This window comes from Eimeria maxima, genomic scaffold, assembly GCF_000499605.1.
Source record: "Eimeria maxima Weybridge genomic scaffold, Emw_scaff184, whole genome shotgun sequence".
In the NCBI taxonomy this organism is placed as follows: Eukaryota; Apicomplexa; class Conoidasida; order Eucoccidiorida; family Eimeriidae; genus Eimeria; species Eimeria maxima.
The window spans coordinates 19823-36294 of NW_013563606.1; the positions used below are offsets into that span (position 1 = coordinate 19823).

Below are 16472 nucleotides of genomic sequence, written 5' to 3' on the forward strand. Positions count from 1 at the left end.
GGTTTACGTATACGCACCCGATTGCTCCGGCACGCTGCTGAAAGAATAGGACGCATGCATGAACATATTCAAGCAAGGTAGATGCGTGCTTCGGCTTTGCTTCATGCAGCACATCCCTGTTGTAGGGTTTAGGGTTGGGGGGTAGTAGCTGCTGCACATTTCCGTAGGGTTTGATGATAGTAGCTGCAGCGAATTTCCGTAGGGGTTGGGGCTTGGGCGTTGTGGCTTCTCTCCACACCCTATCTGCAACAATCATCCTAACCCTTGCACTGCGCTGCACATGTTCAAGGGGAAGCGTCCTTTGAACCCAAAGCATCCCCTTTGCAGCAGCAGAGGGCCCATACCAAGCACCTCGCTCTAAACTTCCCCCCGCTCAGCGTCATGCTGGTGGGGACGTCGATGGGAGACTGGATTTTCTAGTTACAGCATCTAACGCACGACGGTTTGCGCCGCAACTGTATGCCACAATTATCCAAAGTGGGCTAGAGACATTTCCAGTCACAATGTGGGAGGTAATAGTAATATTAGTTGCCTGGGGCCGTTTTCTCCTCAGTTAGGAGTGCTTTGTGGGGGGCCAGAGACCCCAGCGTAACCGCTAGGGACCTTTTAGAAGGAGCGGAGGCCCCTTTTTAAGCGGTAGAGGGCCCTGTTTAAGGGGTAGGGGTCCCTGCTTAAGGGGAAGAGGTCCCTTCTTAAGAGGTAAGGGTCCCTGTTTAAGGGGAGCTGGTCCCTCTTTTGGGGCCTGGAGTCCCTGTTTAAGGGGTAGGGATCCCTGTTTAAGGGGTAGGGGTCCCTGCTTAAGAAGTAGGGGTCCCTGTTTAAGGGGTGGGGGTCCCTGTTTAAGGGGTAAGGGTCCCTGTTTAAGGGGTAAGGGGTCCTGTTTAAGGGGTAAGGGTCCCTGTTTACCAGGTAGCTGACCCTGTTTAACTGGGAGCGGTTCCTGTTTAAGGGGCAGGGTCCCTTGTTTAAGCGATAGCGACCCCTGCTTAGCGTTGGCCCCCTTAGATGAGGATAGCTTCGCCGACGGGGGAAACGGCTGCTTTGAAAGCTGGATCCCTTGCTTTGGGGTCATCATCCCATTCTTAGAGTTTACGCACTTTTCCGTAGGGGCAGCGGACCCTTGTTGAGACAGCATGGGCCCCTGCTTCGGCTGGGCAGCTTGCTGAGATGTGGGGTCAGAGGGTACGGCACTTTCGGTCGAAACGAGGGACCCTTGCGGAGTGTTGAGAATGCAAGCAGGGTAGAGGCCAACAGATAGGGCCGCCTTAAGAAAAGATAGATCATCATGCTGGAGTTGTTGCAAGAGAGCAGCCTCAGCTGGAGAGTCAGCAGAGTCCGCGGGGCCCCCTTCAAGCGCCCCCAACGCGCCATCCGTCGCTTTAGAAGAGGAAGGAGGGAGCTGCTTAAGGAGGGATTCGAAAAGTTGGAGCTGCTCCATTTGAACTTCGATTTGGGTCTCGAGTCTGAAAAGAAAGAGCAGAAAATAACGACTCAGACAAAGTGGCTCAAAGAGTTCAGTTTATTCTGGGCTGTGCATGCGTGCGTGCAAGCGAGGCTTCAACCCCCGGTTTCAACCCCCGGTGATTCCTTCGCATCTGCTGCCCCTGCTATACGGAGAGAAGCGCCTTCTGATGCCACATGCATGCAGGGAGGTAGCTACATATACATGGGCGTGAGTGTACATTCGGGCAAAACATGCTTTGTCTGCGTGTACACGAATGCACTGTACATGTGTTGGTCATGTTGTTGTTAGTGTCGTGTGTTTGTTGTTCTAGTTGTCTACTTTGTGGATATGCATGCCTGGGAAGTGTCGGTACACCACAGAGTATCTCCTAGTCTCTCATGCACTTAGCCCAGGTTTTCAAACTACCCTACAGAAAGCACGAAAGGAGGAGAATGCCATGAGGTTGCATGCAACCCCATGCTTGCGGTATGCATATAAGCTAGGAAAATACTTATAGATATATTATTCCACTAATATGCGCCTGGGTAACGTCAGGAAGTTAGGGCTTCGGTGATTGCGGTGTCTCCTCACCTTCTACAGTCCAGCATTCTCAAAATAATTTCCTTCAATTCATCGGTCTTCGCTTCTTCCAGAGCTGTCCCAGGACTTTTCATTGGGGGGTTTCTGCAATGAGCATTACATCGAAAACCCTATACCCTACAGCCCTACCCTTCGCTAGATCACTTTGACTCAATGGCAAGTGCATGCAGCGGCAACAGCAACAGCTGGAACAGCAGCAGGTACAGAAGAAACAGCAACAGCTGCCGCAGTTGCATTCGCCCAGCATACGTAGCAGCAGTAGAGTCAAAAGTGGGAGCAAACAAACGAAACGACTGGTTGCCTACATCCTTCCTCTCATCTTCTCATGTTTTCTTTGCCCCTTAGTTGAATGGAAGTGCCGCCTGTTTCTCTGCTGATGCAACTCGGGGCTCTGCAGCCGCAGCCTGCTTCTAATGCTACCGCTGCTTCCCCTGCTTTCGCTACTTCTGCTGCTGTTGCTGCTGTTGCGGCTGCAGCTCCTGTTACGCCCTGCTCTGAATGTATTGTTTGTCGGGTCAGCAAACTTTTCCATCATTCTTATCGAGTGTTCCTTCTCACGTCCAGTGGGAAATTCCATGGGGGCCACCACGGGGGGGGTCACGTGGGTTCGTCCTGGGGTCCCCTGCAGGTAGCCCTCGTCATATGTAGAGGTGCGTCGGTGGTGACGAGTCTTATGAGCATGTCGACTCCCCTTCTTCTCTGTTATATCTTTATCTCTCCTGTTTAAATGCAACTTCTTTCCGCCCTTAGTGAGCAATGCATATGATTCAGCTGAGGGCACTGATTCGGCAGCAGCATCAAACGCAAACATCTCTTCTGGTGCAGCTGTTGTGCTGCCTTGTGCTGCTGCTGTTGCTTGTGCTGCTTGTGCTGCTGCTGTTGCATTTCCTGCTGTTGCAGCTCCCGCATATGCTGCTGCTCTTGGACAAGAAGGGGTTAATCTGCCTCGAGCCTGGCAAAGCTGAGAGGAGGACGCACACGTAAAACATATACCCTACACCACACAAATCGAGCGACAAACCCTAATGGTGAAGATGTAAGCCTCAAAACATAAAACGGAAGCGCTAAACAGTCACGTACGCTGCAGGTTCCATAGAGCCATACGCCGCAGTTGTTCGAATGCAAGTCGTCCGCCACTCTGCAGCAACAGATGCAAACCGCACACCTCTGCTGATAAGTCCTATAAGTTGAGCAAATGCTCCTTTTAGAAACGTTGGTCCTGCGAAAACCATACTTCTGTTAAAAGGCATCAAGACACGAAAGGGAGAGATGCTAAATTCTTTACCACTAGAGCTACAAACAACCGATGTGTCTGTGTCTTATCTGCACAAGCAGCGGCTAGGATTTAGGTTTTAGGGTTTCCAAGATGCTGCGCCACCTGGAGTCAATAACTTGAGGACCAGAGGTGAGACACTCTGAGTGGTCCGGATAGTCACTGTGTCTTCGGGGAGATAGCTGCTGCTGCCTTCGCTGCTGCATAAGCAGCTGCTGCTCCTGTCTCTCCTGCTGCAGCAGCTGTTGTTGTATTAGCTGCTGTTGTGTTAGTTGTTGATTAATCAGCTGTTGCTGCATAAGGTGCTGCTGCATCAGGTGCTGCTGCATCCGCTGCTGCTGATGCAGCTGCTGCTGCTTCTCCCAGTAGTCCTCCATATACATTTTTGCAGGTGTGAGTTTTTGAGCTGGAAGAAAGAACCCAGGCCTTGCTTTTAATACAAAAGGAGAGGCTGTGAAGGGTTTTAGCAGAGGTGCCGGGGGTATGCCACCCCTACGGGCCCCCTTGGGGCCCCTTACGTCATTGGGAGCACTTGTGAGGCTCTCCAGAGCCCCTTCCGCATATAGGAGCACTCCTGGATCGTCATTCCCCTTTGAAGCAGGCGGTGGCATCTCTGGAGCTCTTTGGTTCAGTACTGACGGTTTGGCGTGTATGGTTGCAGCAGCATAGAGATTTGGGGATACTTCTCAACACTTGTGTGCTACAAAAATGGAAACATGTGCATTGCACTCATTTGTTGGTTTTATTGGTCGAATGCAGGCCGTGGGGGGGGCCCCCGTGCCCCTCCCGAACTGCTAGTCTGGGGGCCCTGGTTAGCTGCTGGGGGCCCCTCGGGTTGTAGGCAACGACGCTGATGTTTTAGGGGTTTGTACCGTTCTAATGAGTCTACAATGAAAGTAGCATGTCTATGAAAGCATAAAAAATTAGCAAGGGTGAATCGTTTATAGTCATCTGCAGCAGCAGCAGCCCCTGCTGCTGCAGCTGCTTCAGCTCACTGGGCCGGGGGACCGGGGGCCCCCATGGAGCCGCTTCGTGCCTGCACATTGTATCTATTTTTCGTCTTTCGTTCCGGCTTATATCACAGTCTTGTCTATGCATCTTCATATCTTCAGGTATTCCACTGTTGTAGCAGCAACAGGGAAAGCAGCAGCGACAGCATCAGCGCCATGAGCGGATCTGTTCGGCTGCTGCCTCGATGCGCTGCACTGTGCTACATCGCCCTTCTCCTTCTTATCCTCCGTGCGGCCCAACCTCCTTAGTTCATTGGAATATTTGCTTTAATATTAATAACATAACGCATCTGTAATGCTGTGAGGGGGGCTTCGCAGCCCTAGCGATGGGTGCACGGTGCCCGCCAACCGCTGGGGGCCCCCGGACAGCCCTGGGGGCCACCAACATTCCCAGTGGCCCCCAGCTGCTTTGGGGACCCCAACCATTCAGACTCACCATAAGCAAACTGTATGCCCTGTAGCAGTGCTACAGGGCCCAGCGGACTTACGGTAACTCGCAGGACCTGGTGGCCCCTACGGGCCACCAGCTCCTGCGGAAGACAGCACGGGGACTGCTGCACACAAAGAACGAGGAGCTTCTCACGGCCTCCCATAGGTAAACTGCTGGGGGTCCTGGGGTAATATAGCTAGGGTAGTGGGAGCGGAGTCCCTGGGTGAGGCCGCCCAAGCGGAAGCCGCCTTTCCTTCTAGCGGTAAAGAAATGAGTCCCCCAGTACTCCGAAATATGGGAAAGAGATGGAACACGGGAGCAGAAAGTAGTTGGCGAAAACGAGAGAAAGTTACATTAGGACTTGCACCTTAAGGCTTAGAACCGAGGACTTAGCGCCTAGGGTTCAGAGCGTAGGGTTTAGAGTTTCCCCCTCCCAAGGCTACGACCTTGCTCTGCAGCATGGAGGACACTGAATTCGGTGCTGCTCCAGCTGCAGCAGCAGCTGGAGCGGGGAGAGCAAGCGTTGCACGCGCATCAACGGCAACGGTAACAGGTAGAAAAGCATCAACAGCAGCGAGTAGAAAAGCATCAACAGTAGATGCTACAACCTTACCGCGAGCCAGCGTTACGTGGTATGATGAGTCTGGCTTTGGCTCATACACGGAGAGCAGCTGCAGCAGCACCCCTCGCGGAACAATATTAAAAGAACAGGGACCCCCCTCTGCACCTCCATGCTGCTTACATCTGCAACGTCTCGCGGTCCTGCGGCAGCAGGCGGAAAATAAGCCATCAAATACAGATACTGCCGGGCCCCTTCCTTTTTTCTCTTCTAGTCCCTTCACATTAGGCCCCCCCATGGGGCCTTCTGCCCCCTCAGAGACTGTTGCTGCTGGCGGTGTCGCAGCAGAAGCAAAAGAGGAAGGAGCACCTGCTGTACCAGCAGGTGCAGCGCCCTTAGAGGGGGGAGAAGCAGCTGCAGCAGCAGTAGCTGCTCAAGGCTCGTTGTGGAACCAAGGAGTTACACCTCTCCGTTCCCTCATGGAAACGATGATTTCAGAGGGGCCCCCGGGGGCCCCCCAGTTGCAACGAGCTGCCGCGTCTTTCACGAGCCGCAGCAGAGCCCCCAGCTTAACAAAACCAAAGGACGCCTACCAGGGGAAATACTTCGGGGTGAGGGGCGATATTACAATGTGGAAGATTAGGCTTTAGGGTTTATCATTTGCGGTTTATGGTTTCACGGTTTACTGCTTAGGATTTGCGGTTTTAGGATTTAGAGTTTATGCTGTATCTTAGGGTGTATAGTTGAGAGCCCAGGATTCTAGGGTGTAGGGTCTAGAGTTTGGGGTTTAACAGTCTGGGATAAATAGACCCAGACGTCCGTGACCCTTTTGCAGACGGGGGGAACAACTGGCTTGAAGAGTCTGTAGAGACGCCTGCAACTCTTGATCAGAACCATGGTTTCTCTTTTTGTTGCTGCTGCAGTTGGCTCTGCTGCTGCTAGTCATGCTGCTGTTTTTGCTACTGGTTTTGTATTTGCTGCTGCTGTTGATGTTGCTGTTGCTGTTGCAGACCAATTGGCTGGGCCTGCTCCTACCTCCCGAAAGACTTCCCCCGTTGTACTCCTTGGACGAGAATGCAATAAACTATCACTTGCTTCCTCTATCTCTTCTCCACAAGTTCCGCGGGGCCCCAGCTGCACCTCCTGTCGATGAGGCTCCACTCCCACAGACGCCGCCCCCGGAAAGGGTTCGGGGGCCCTCTGTGGCTCCTGTGGACAAAAAAAAGCCTGCCAAAAAGGGCGGAAATAAGAAAAAGAAAAAGAAGACGAGAGGCGCAAAGGGAGCCCCCAAAAAGGCCCCCCCTGTTGGCCCCCCTCCCAGCAGCCTCCTTCCCACCATAGAGAATTACTGGGGGCGCCCCGATTGGTGGCCCTCACAAGAAACGTTACCGGGGGCCCCATTAAAGCCGACGACCTCCGTAATGGGCCCTAACTCCGAGAAGGACAGAGCAGAATATCTGCGTTGTGTTGAAGGAGTGGGCTGCTTAGAGGGAGACGGTGCCCCCTGGCTCACTGACAGGCAGCTGGGTGCTCTCATCATGAGAGTTGGTGGGGGCCTCAGGTGCTTGTCTCTCAGAAAGAACCATGTGGGAGAAGAAGCGGGGAAAGCCCTCGCAATCTGTACCAAGTACACCGCAAACCCTAAACCCTAATCCCTGAGAGAGGAGACTGCATTCGTGCAGTCTTCTCCTTGCTGCTGCTGCTAGTTCAGTTGCTGCTACTTGTGCTGCTGCTGCTTCTGCTGCTGCAGCTTGGAATACCTCGACCTGAGTTCATGTGAGGAAATCATGGACTTGTCGTTCCTTAAGGAGATGAGGGTGTGCATATCACAACCGTAATAACTAGTCTCTGGACCCTCAAAACCTATAACTATGTGGCTTCTGGAGATGCTAACCCACTGTAACAAATGTGACACTGGCAGTTGTTTCTTTTGTTTACGGCTAACAGCCCAGGCTACGTTTTTCTCTCAAGGCGCTGATCTCAGATCCCTGCAGTTTGAAGTTTAGAACGTAGGGTATAGGGTATAGGGTTTGCGCTGCAGTGGTTACGAGGGATAAACCTGTCGGGATGCATACGCGCCGTCAACGAAGAGAAGTGAGACGCCTTTAGATTCAGGCATACGTACGGTGTTTCGTATTTAGTGTTTAAGTCCTAGGGTTTAGGGTTTGCGCTCAGCGTGGGTTGCCTGCTGCATTTGAAATGGCTTGAAGAGCTGCAGATCGCACGGTGTCCGGACTTCTCAGATGACTGTAAGAGAGCAGTTCTATGGGTTAGCGTTAAGGGCACAGAGTTTACGAAATGTATATGCGGATAAGAGCCCCGGGCTTGGCGTTTGGAGTGTTTCTTTTCAGGTCTGTCTCGTTTCTCTTCTTGTTTTCCCCAGCTCCTTTCTTTTAACTGCTCGGGTTGCGACGGCGTAACAACTCAAGTGGGATTAGATGTTCACAACTAAGGCTTTAAGGTTTAGGATTTTGCATTTACCGTTTAGGGTTTGGAGTTTAAGTTTTGCGGTTTGGAGTTGCCTTGTCTTGAGCAATTGAAGAATGGCACAGTGGGAGAGAGGCAGAGACATATCGAGGCAAAGACATAAAAATATTTAAGAACAGAAACTGAGGCCGAAGGATGACCATGTTGAAAACACAGGCAGAGGCAGAGGTAGAGACACTTACAACAGGAGATGCAGACAATTCAGAGGAATAAAGGAAGACAACAGAAAAGGCTGCCCTATATATGCAGCTGCTCCTCTGCACGTCGTGTTCTTGCTGTTGTCCCTGCTCACTGCTTCAGGGCCTGCAGGTATTCTTTTCAAACCATCCAGAACTCCTCAACTTGAACATCTCCTTCTGCTGCAGGACTGAATCAGATGCCAAGCTCTCCGCCTGTCTCGGCCTACTCCCTGATCTGCAAGAGGTACAACGCCACTCCCAAAACCCCAACCGCCCAAAAAACAGCAACTAAAATCCCAGCAATGGGTTAGGTTGCAGCCTTGGCACCTTTGCGACCGTTTCCTATGATGCGTTTGTTTACGGGGAAGGCCATACAGTTGTGGTCCGAAGGTGTAGCGATTGGCGTTCGGAGTTCAAGGTTTACGGTGTAAGGTTCAGGGTTTGGATTGTAACTTTTAAGGCTTTGGGTTCAGGTTTCAGGGTTTCCTGTTTAGGGTTTGAGTGCTTCAGATAGACTGTTCTGGGTGCGACACCGTGAGCAACGGGGTCCTGCTGCGCCTGAGCGAAAGCTGCAAGGGGCTGAGGGGCCTCCGCCTGGCTGGGGCCTCCAGTTTGCGCGATGAGGGCCTCGCGCTCCTTGCCAGACTCAACTGCTTCAAACACCTGTCTCTCCTTGACGTTCGGGGTAAGATGACCAAATGCCCGCCTACATATTTACATCGTGCATACAGTGCTCGTGGGAGCCCTTGTAAGTGTATGCGCTCTATGGTATTTTATGTGTGTGTATTTGCTTGTAATGCAGGCTGCACTGAGTTGTCAGCAATGTCTATAGAGGTGGTGTTGAGGGGGGCGCCTTCTCTGTCTTTTGTTTATTTAGATGGAGTAAACAAAATAAGCGATGATCAGCTAAAACAAATTAAATCAAAATACCCCTCATGCACATTTGTACGGAGAAGCGAAACAGAAAAGAACGCAAGAGGAATGCCGCTCTACAGGAAAATTAGCACTCCGGAAAAGAAGAAAAAGAAACCCCCTCCTCAATAAAATAATAACTGCATACATATAGCAACATACGCCTGCGTCTGCCCGTCTATTGCTGTAGTAGCCCTAACACTGGTTTGCACTGCAGGTGAAGAGACACCTGGATGCAATCTTGGCCGTTTGAGCTCTTTTAAGAGTGTTCTCTTGATTGTTGCATCATCTGCTAGCATCGTATCTGCCTCGGCTCCTCTTAAGGCTTTTTAAAGCTTTGCTAGGGGTCCTGTACCCCAGACGTTTTCCTGAACCTCTATAGAACATTACATCATTGCTAAAGAAGTAGGAGTGTTGATATATGATTATATACACATATACACATATCAGACTATCTAAAGCGTCACTCTTCGTGCTGTTGTAGGAGTCTTGCAGAAGACTCCAGTTCGGTTGTTGTTCCTTATAGTAAACACTAAGTATAAAATGCCAACTAAATCAATTGCTAGAAATGGCTTGAATAATATGCAACTTCATCGTATCCATTAATTAAACCCCGGACTCCTCCAGGGATTGTTCATACTCCTCTTGGGGAGAAAGAGGTGTTAGAAGTTGTCTTTCTTTCTCTCCAATTGCTTCTTCTTTTTCTGCCTGTACCTGATACGAGGGCTCACATAGGCCTTTGCTGTATGTCATAAATAAATAAAGTCATTTATTTATTTATTTATAGGCTTTAGGGAATATAAACAGAAGAGAAACAACACAGCACCCATCAGAGGTACTATGCTCTCTCTTAGTCAAGCAATCATGACAGACCTGGGGGAATAAGCATAAGGAGCACCAAGCGCAGAGACGCAAAGTGCATTAACTGAGCGAATAAAGAATATGAGCATTATTGAATCATTTTCCCTAAATAAATAAGTAAAAGAAAAGTTTCTTCTCTTACGCTGGCCTAGTTGCTCCGGTCCAACTGCCATTAATACACATGATGACGGTTATATAACGTGAAGAATCAATGAGCAAATTGAATTAGCAAGTATAAAAACAGCAAATACTAACGGCAAGTACCAACAACAAATAATAACAGTATATACTAATATATTAATATATTACCGGGGGCTGCAGATGGGCCTACAATGGCCTCAGAGACACCCGGAATCTCTGATGCTCGGGGACTCTCGGGAGCAACATTATTGATAAAAATAAAGGGGACCTGAAGGGGTGGTATTAAACATTTATAGACGAGTATATATATGCCTCTATGCATGTAGATTGTGCTTATTCACCTGTCTTATACTCAAATTTAATTTTTTTTATTCATTGTATTCGTGGTAATTTGGTACATTTTTTCAAAAAGTAAAAAGATCACCATTCTCCACACAATGGAAGCAACACGTGGAGAATTATATTACATAGTTACGCATTTAATGAGGGAATGCTCCACTCAGAAATGTTGTTTATTATTAAGGAGCTTTTCTGTGTTACCTGTTCACTCTCGTCTATTGGCAGACCCACTCCAGGCACCTTGAAAGCTTGCACATTGCTAGGGCTTTTATTTTCAAATAGAACGCCTTCAGGGGGAATGGGCGCAGGTGGGAGCTGAACAGTGTTTCTAGTAGTGGGAAACACAGAAACATTTGCCTCTGCATCTTTAGGTGTTGTTTCTAATAAAGAGGCATCATCGTTTTCAGGAGAATAAGGGCCCTCATCCTCCTCCGGATTTGCGCGAGGCTGCTCGAGTTCATCTTCCGATTGACTAAAGGAAGAAATAGTATTCACGCAAAAAAATAGGGAAAAAAGCCGAAGACAACAACAAATAACGTCTTGAAACTTCATTTTGCAATACCATTCAACACAAAGTTGGAGTTTCGAGCCCCAGAAAAGCTAGACGAGCTTTTCTGTTTTCAATATTCACCCTGAGGTGTATGCACGCCTGAAAATACCGTAGGCAGCACCCAGCTGCATGAAGTTTTGCCTGGAAGTGTTTTATTTATTCTACTTACAATAAATTTGAAATGTTTTAAGTTAAGGGCTGCCTAAGCTGCCGGCTTAATCTATCATATTTAAAACCTGCACGGACACGGTTCTATTCACTCGCCTGCGACTTTCCGTTATGTCCCGGTTACATGCAAAATGAAACATCAAGAGATTGTTTTGTTGTTTAATAATTATATTTCTTTTCAGTTGCGATGCGAATCACTCCTACTGGACGACAGAGTCCAGCCCACCGCTTCAGAAAGAATGGCAAGGTAGCTGAATCTGTATGTGCCACCCACAGAGAGGAAAATGGCGGTTACCGCATCTGAGCAGAAGACTGAACCCGTTCATAAAAGGGACAAACTTATATTAATTATTATGTTCCGTCATATGAAGTGATGTGCAAAGCTGGCGTTCCTCTGTTGGAGTTGTTCGGTTCTCTAGGTGACCTTGTGGGATCTGCGCATGCGTCTGTGACTGCCGGTTTGCAAATCTCTGTTTTTCGGAGATTTCGCGGAAGCAAGTGGTAGTAAAACCTTCAAAAAGCGATATTTCAGAGTATTTAAATGGGTTTAGGGCTTTGGGCCTGCCTGCTGCTGCAGCAGCAGCTGCTGCTGCGGTGTGGCAACAGCGCTACACCCCCAGAGCCGTCGGGTAACCAGCCAGCCTGCGTTGTCAGCGAGAGAGGCCGGTTCATGAAGGTGAATAGAAGATCCGTTTTGTCGCTATTTGTTGTTTGGGGCTGATGACTTGGAAGTAATTTCGTTCTAATCGCTCTTAATTAGAGTCAATCAATTCACACCAGTGTCTCCTCCCTGCTTCCGCCTGCCGCTATCTCTGCAGCTGTATCTAAGCTCCAGCTGCATCGCATCTCATCTGGTGCGCGGCCTCCTTCTCTCCTGGCCACTTGTTTTTGGGTTCTGTTTTATTGCAACAAAATTTCACTGACTCCTTTCTGCGCCTCCCGCTCTTCGCGGCGCAGGCAGCGCAGCAGCAGCGAGGCAGCAGCCCGGGTGTACATACATCTCCTCCTCACCCCTCAATCTTGGCTTCCATCAGAATCTGCCCCTCAGTCTTTGTATTTCTTTGGGGTCCGTACAATAGTCCGAGACGGCCTGCGTTTCTCTCCCTTTCACAGTCAGGTCCTGTAGGCCTTCTCCTGCGCCTCCTCCTCTCTCCACTTACACGACGAGAATAAGGGTTTTAGTTCGTTACAAGAAGAGTTTGTGCTGCTAGTAACAACACGGGTCAGTGCAAATACGTCATACAGCCGCATGCAGGAGGCCGCCTGCAGCAGCAGCAAAGTTCTTCAGCGCGAAGTCCTCTCCTCTGCAGCAGCGTTCAGGTGTCTCTACAGCAGCAACTGCCTCTCCATTACCGCCTTGAACTCCCAGGGAGATGCATATTCTTTTTTCTTGTATTCCTTATCCAGGCGCCCCTCTCCCATCGCACCCGTTGTTCTAAACAGAGTGCCACAGCTCGCAGCCGCCGCTTAATTTGTTGTCTTTGTCTGACATCTTAGGGACCCCCAATCCACCCTTTCAGCTTTTGAATTTGTGCTCCTTGGGGCCCCAAGGGTTTATAGGGCCTTTTTGGCTCCTTCCCGTCTTCATACATAGCCTGTCTCCGTCTAGCTAGCTAGCTAGCTAAAAGGTAGCTAGCTAGCTAGCTACCGCGTGACAGACACCGCCTGCCCTGCCAGTTCCTTCCCCTCAATTGTACACAATCACATGCAGCCTGTCTGTCAGACGGCCCCCTTGGGGGCCCTCGTCCCTTCGTTTTCGCTGCAGGGCAGTGCTGCGGGGGCCCCCATGGGGAATGGGGCCCACGGGGGGGGGATTACCCGGAGGGGTTTGGCTCTATCTATGCCGTCTCCTCCCCCCCCTTTAAGCAAGCATTACACACTAAATGAAATAGAATTAGGCACATTCAGAACACAGCTCTGTGAACAACACCGCAGAAGCCAATGCGCAAATCCCGACGCCTGCCCCCACTCCCACTGTCTTACTTGGCAGAGACGAAATCCCTATGAAATCCTCTACTTGTAAGACACGTGATGGTGTGAACAACTGGTGCTGTTTGCCGCTGGTGCTGATGCTATTCTTATTATTCTTACGACTGTCTGTTGTCCTTCATTCTTTTCGTTTTCCCATCTCCCGTCCGTGGCATCTCCTAAGGGTTTACCATTGTCCCGCTCTTGCGTTCTAGTTTTGTTCGTTCATTTTAAATGCATATTCGTCATTTCCTTGTTTGGGCTTTCGTTTTTGGTTCCTCTTTGTGTATTCTTCTGTTCGCATCGCTCCTTTCCATTTTGTTGGCTTTTGATCGCTGTGTGTTGCACTTGCATGCAACAGCCTATACACGCACGTATGGTGCATTTTTCGTTTTTGTTTGCTAGCCACGTGCATTGTATCTCGTTTCAATAAATATACCACCACTCCTTTGCCTTTCTCTTCATGCCTTCGTCAGTCTATGCTCTGATTTTGGTGATCACTGCGTGCTGTGTTGGGCAGCTGCTGCAGCAGGCTGCTGCTCGCCTCCCCCATTTACCATTTTGTTTCTTTTTCTTGTTTGTGGTTCTGTGTGCTGCTGCTGCTGCTCATCCATGCATACTTGGACGCTTCTGCAGCCCGCAGCTGTGCCCTGGAATCGAGTTCCGCCGCTGCAACAAGAAGATGAATTTGGTGCGCCACTGCAACAGAGGCCGCTTCTGCTCATTTGCACACAGCAAAGAAGAAGAACTCTACCATCCTCTGACTTATAAAACGCACTTGTGCTCAGTCTTTCCAAACTGTCTCCGTCACTTCTGTCCCTTTGCACATCATACTTCTGAGTTGCGAGACCCCTTCGCCTTGCCCCTCATTCGGGCACTCTGGGGCCCCCAGGGCCCCCCTATTGGCCTCCAACCTACCGCTGCAACAATAGCAGCAACACCACCAACAACAACACCTGCAGCAAATGCCGCCGCAGCTGCGGGGCCTCAGCGCATGCCCCTGCAGACAGTCGAAGCTGCGTCCAAAGGGGCTGCTCCCTTGCTGCTTCCAGACTTTGGGAAAATTCACAAGGAAGCAGCAGCAGCTGCCGCTGCTGCTGCTAGCAGCAGTAGCACCGACAGTCCGCAACGACAACAGGGACAGACGCAGCAAGCGCTGCAACAGCAACAAACGCAGCAGCAGCAGCATCAGCATGACACCGCGCTGACAACTACTGTGAGCCCCTCCACCCGTCAATCCGTGTGCTTCGTTGGGGGAGGCCTCGAAGATGTTCAGACTCCTGTGAATCCTCTCGTGCTTGCTGAAGGGAAGGCTGCAACTCCTGAAGGGATGACTGCCTTGGACCTGCTTCTGCAGCAGCACCAACAAAGCCAGCTGCAGCAGCAGCAGCAACAGCAACAGCTGCTGATACAACAGCAAACAAAAGATGCAGCACCCCCAAAACAAGCCTCTGCAACAACTGCCGTAGAAATGGCAGCAGCAGCTGCAGCCGCCGCTGCAGCAGCAGCAAAAGCCGGCATCAAAAATTCTCAAACCACATCGGACTCGTCTCATGCGCTGAGTAGCTTCCCATTCGAAAAATTCAACCCAGAACGACAGCAAAACCAGCGACAACCGCGGCAGCAGCAGCAGAAGCTGCAACAGAAGCTGCAGCAGCAGCAGCTTCCAGAAGACGATGCAGCCCCTATTGCTGTGCAGCTTCTCGGCCCTCAGGCTATGAATATGACCCTCTCTCAGTTGCAGTTAACAATTGATCTTGCTCTGAGGCTTGCCAGCACCATGCCGCCGCCTCAGCAGCAAGACCAGCAGCAGCAGCAGCTACTGCAGCTGCAGCAACAGCGGCAGCGGGAGGAAGAAGAAATGTTGCTGCGACAGCAACAGCAGCAGCAAGACCAACAGCAGATGCCTCAGCTAACAAACGAAACGATTTTGGCCGTCCTGCAAGCGATCGCTCTAGCACGGGGGTGGGATCCTCTGGAGCAGCAGGAACTGCTGCAGCAGGAGCAGCAGCAGCAGCACCAGCAACATTTGCAGGAGACTCAGCAGCTGCCGCATACTGCACCCACCCCCCGTCAAACAGATGAAGCCGCAGATCATGAAGCAGCAGCAGCAGCAGCAAGCTTAAGTACACAGCTGCAACGACTAACACTAGACTTTATACCTTCGCGGCAGCAGCAGCCGCAGCTTCAGCAGCAAGAGAGACCTCAGCAACAAATACCAGTCTTGAAGCGGTCGGCGCCTCCGTTTCCATCGAGCCGACACCAGCAGCCGTTGCAGCAACTGCAGCAACAGCAGCAACTGCAACATCAGCAGCCCTTGCCACAACACCCCTTGCAGCCCCAGCAGCTACAGCAACCCCGAGGTAACCGCCGTTTTGGCTCTTCTTCTCAAGTGCGTGGGCCTGTCAGCGGCATCCAATCGTACACGCGGCAGCAAGCCGAAAAGGATGCTGCACGGCAACTGCAGCAGCAGCTACAGCAGCAGCTAAAACAACAGCTGCAGCAGCAACTACAGCAGCAGCTGCAACAGCAACTCCAGCAGCAACTGCAACAGCAGCTGCAACAGCAAATCCAGGAGCATGTGGAGCACGCGCAGCACATAGAATCATGCGTCAGGCCCCTAAACTGCAGCAGCAGCAGCTTTTCAGGGTTTCAAGACATTGAACGGAGTTTACTGTTGCTGCAGCAGCACCAGCTACAGCAACAAGAGCAACAGCGGCTCCTCGCGCCTACAGGAGCAGCAGCAGCAGCAGGTTTTTTACAAGCAGCAGAAGCTCAGTTGTTGCAGCGTGAGGACATTCGCTCCTGCATCTCCAAAGACGGGGGAGAGAACGAGCCGCAGCTCGTCGTCGTCTTTAGACGTGTAAACTAAACTCTTAGCAGCAGTACTGCCCCCCCCCGCCGGCCCGAGGGGGCCTGCAGCAGCAGTTTGGATTTCGCAAGACCAGCAGCAACACTGCCGCACCTCAGACGTACCCGCGCCCTTTCATAAGCAGTGCACTGAGCAGCAGCAGCAGCAACAGCAGCAGCATCGGCAACACCCCGAGCTCGGGTGTTGCATACCAGCAGCAGCAGAAACTTTTGTTTTACCAGCAGCAGCAACAGCACCCACCGCAGCAGCAGCAGCTGCTGCTGCCTCGCAACTCCGGAGAGGCAGCAGCAGACCCTTCCCCCCAAATTACAACTTGTTCCCAAACCCCGCTGACAGCTCGCACCCTCTCGCCAGTGCAGCCACAGCAGCAGCCTCAGCAGCAGCAGCAGCAACATGCAGGCTATCCTCTTCCCCTAGCTGCAGCACTCTTCGATACAGATGAAAACAGCAGCAGGGAGAGAACTTCTCAGCAGTCGCCTATTGTCTTTACAAGCGATGGATGAGCAGCAGCAGCAGAAGGACCAGCAGCAACGGCGTCAAGTGCAGCAGCTGTTTAAGATGATGAAGCTCGGAGCCACAGCCAACACGGTCTGCAGCAGCTGCAGCAGCGAAAGCTGCTGGTTACCACATTCTTGTGTTGCAACGAAGAGGAAACCAGCAGCAGCACTGGCAGCAGGTG

The 16472-nt window shown here is 51.1% G+C and overlaps 3 protein-coding genes across 3 annotated transcripts; 2 read left to right on the top strand and 1 right to left on the bottom strand.

The window, feature by feature from the left end:
- Window positions 1-595: 595 nt before the first annotated feature.
- Window positions 596-3928, bottom strand: EMWEY_00020250 (hypothetical protein, conserved; the record flags this gene model as incomplete). The annotated part of the gene is made up of 4 exons (XM_013477769.1): window positions 596-1463; window positions 2036-2128; window positions 2350-3005; window positions 3836-3928. 4 exons carry the CDS (start codon window positions 3926-3928, stop codon window positions 596-598), a joined length of 1710 nt encoding a protein of 569 aa, XP_013333223.1.
- A 1288-nt stretch (window positions 3929-5216) lies between these two features.
- On the top strand, window positions 5217-9026 carry EMWEY_00020260 (hypothetical protein, conserved; the record flags this gene model as incomplete). Its single annotated transcript, XM_013477770.1, has 9 exons — window positions 5217-5927; window positions 6327-6877; window positions 7067-7133; window positions 7264-7325; window positions 7492-7585; window positions 7805-7867; window positions 8104-8226; window positions 8493-8667; window positions 8785-9026. 9 exons carry the CDS (start codon window positions 5217-5219, stop codon window positions 9024-9026), a joined length of 2088 nt encoding a protein of 695 aa, XP_013333224.1.
- A 4577-nt stretch (window positions 9027-13603) lies between these two features.
- EMWEY_00020270 (hypothetical protein, conserved) lies at window positions 13604-16296 on the top strand (the record flags this gene model as incomplete). Its single annotated transcript, XM_013477771.1, has 2 exons — window positions 13604-15784; window positions 15892-16296. The coding sequence occupies 2 exons, from the start codon at window positions 13604-13606 to the stop codon at window positions 16294-16296; spliced, it is 2586 nt and encodes an 861-aa protein (XP_013333225.1).
- Window positions 16297-16472: the final 176 nt, after the last annotated feature.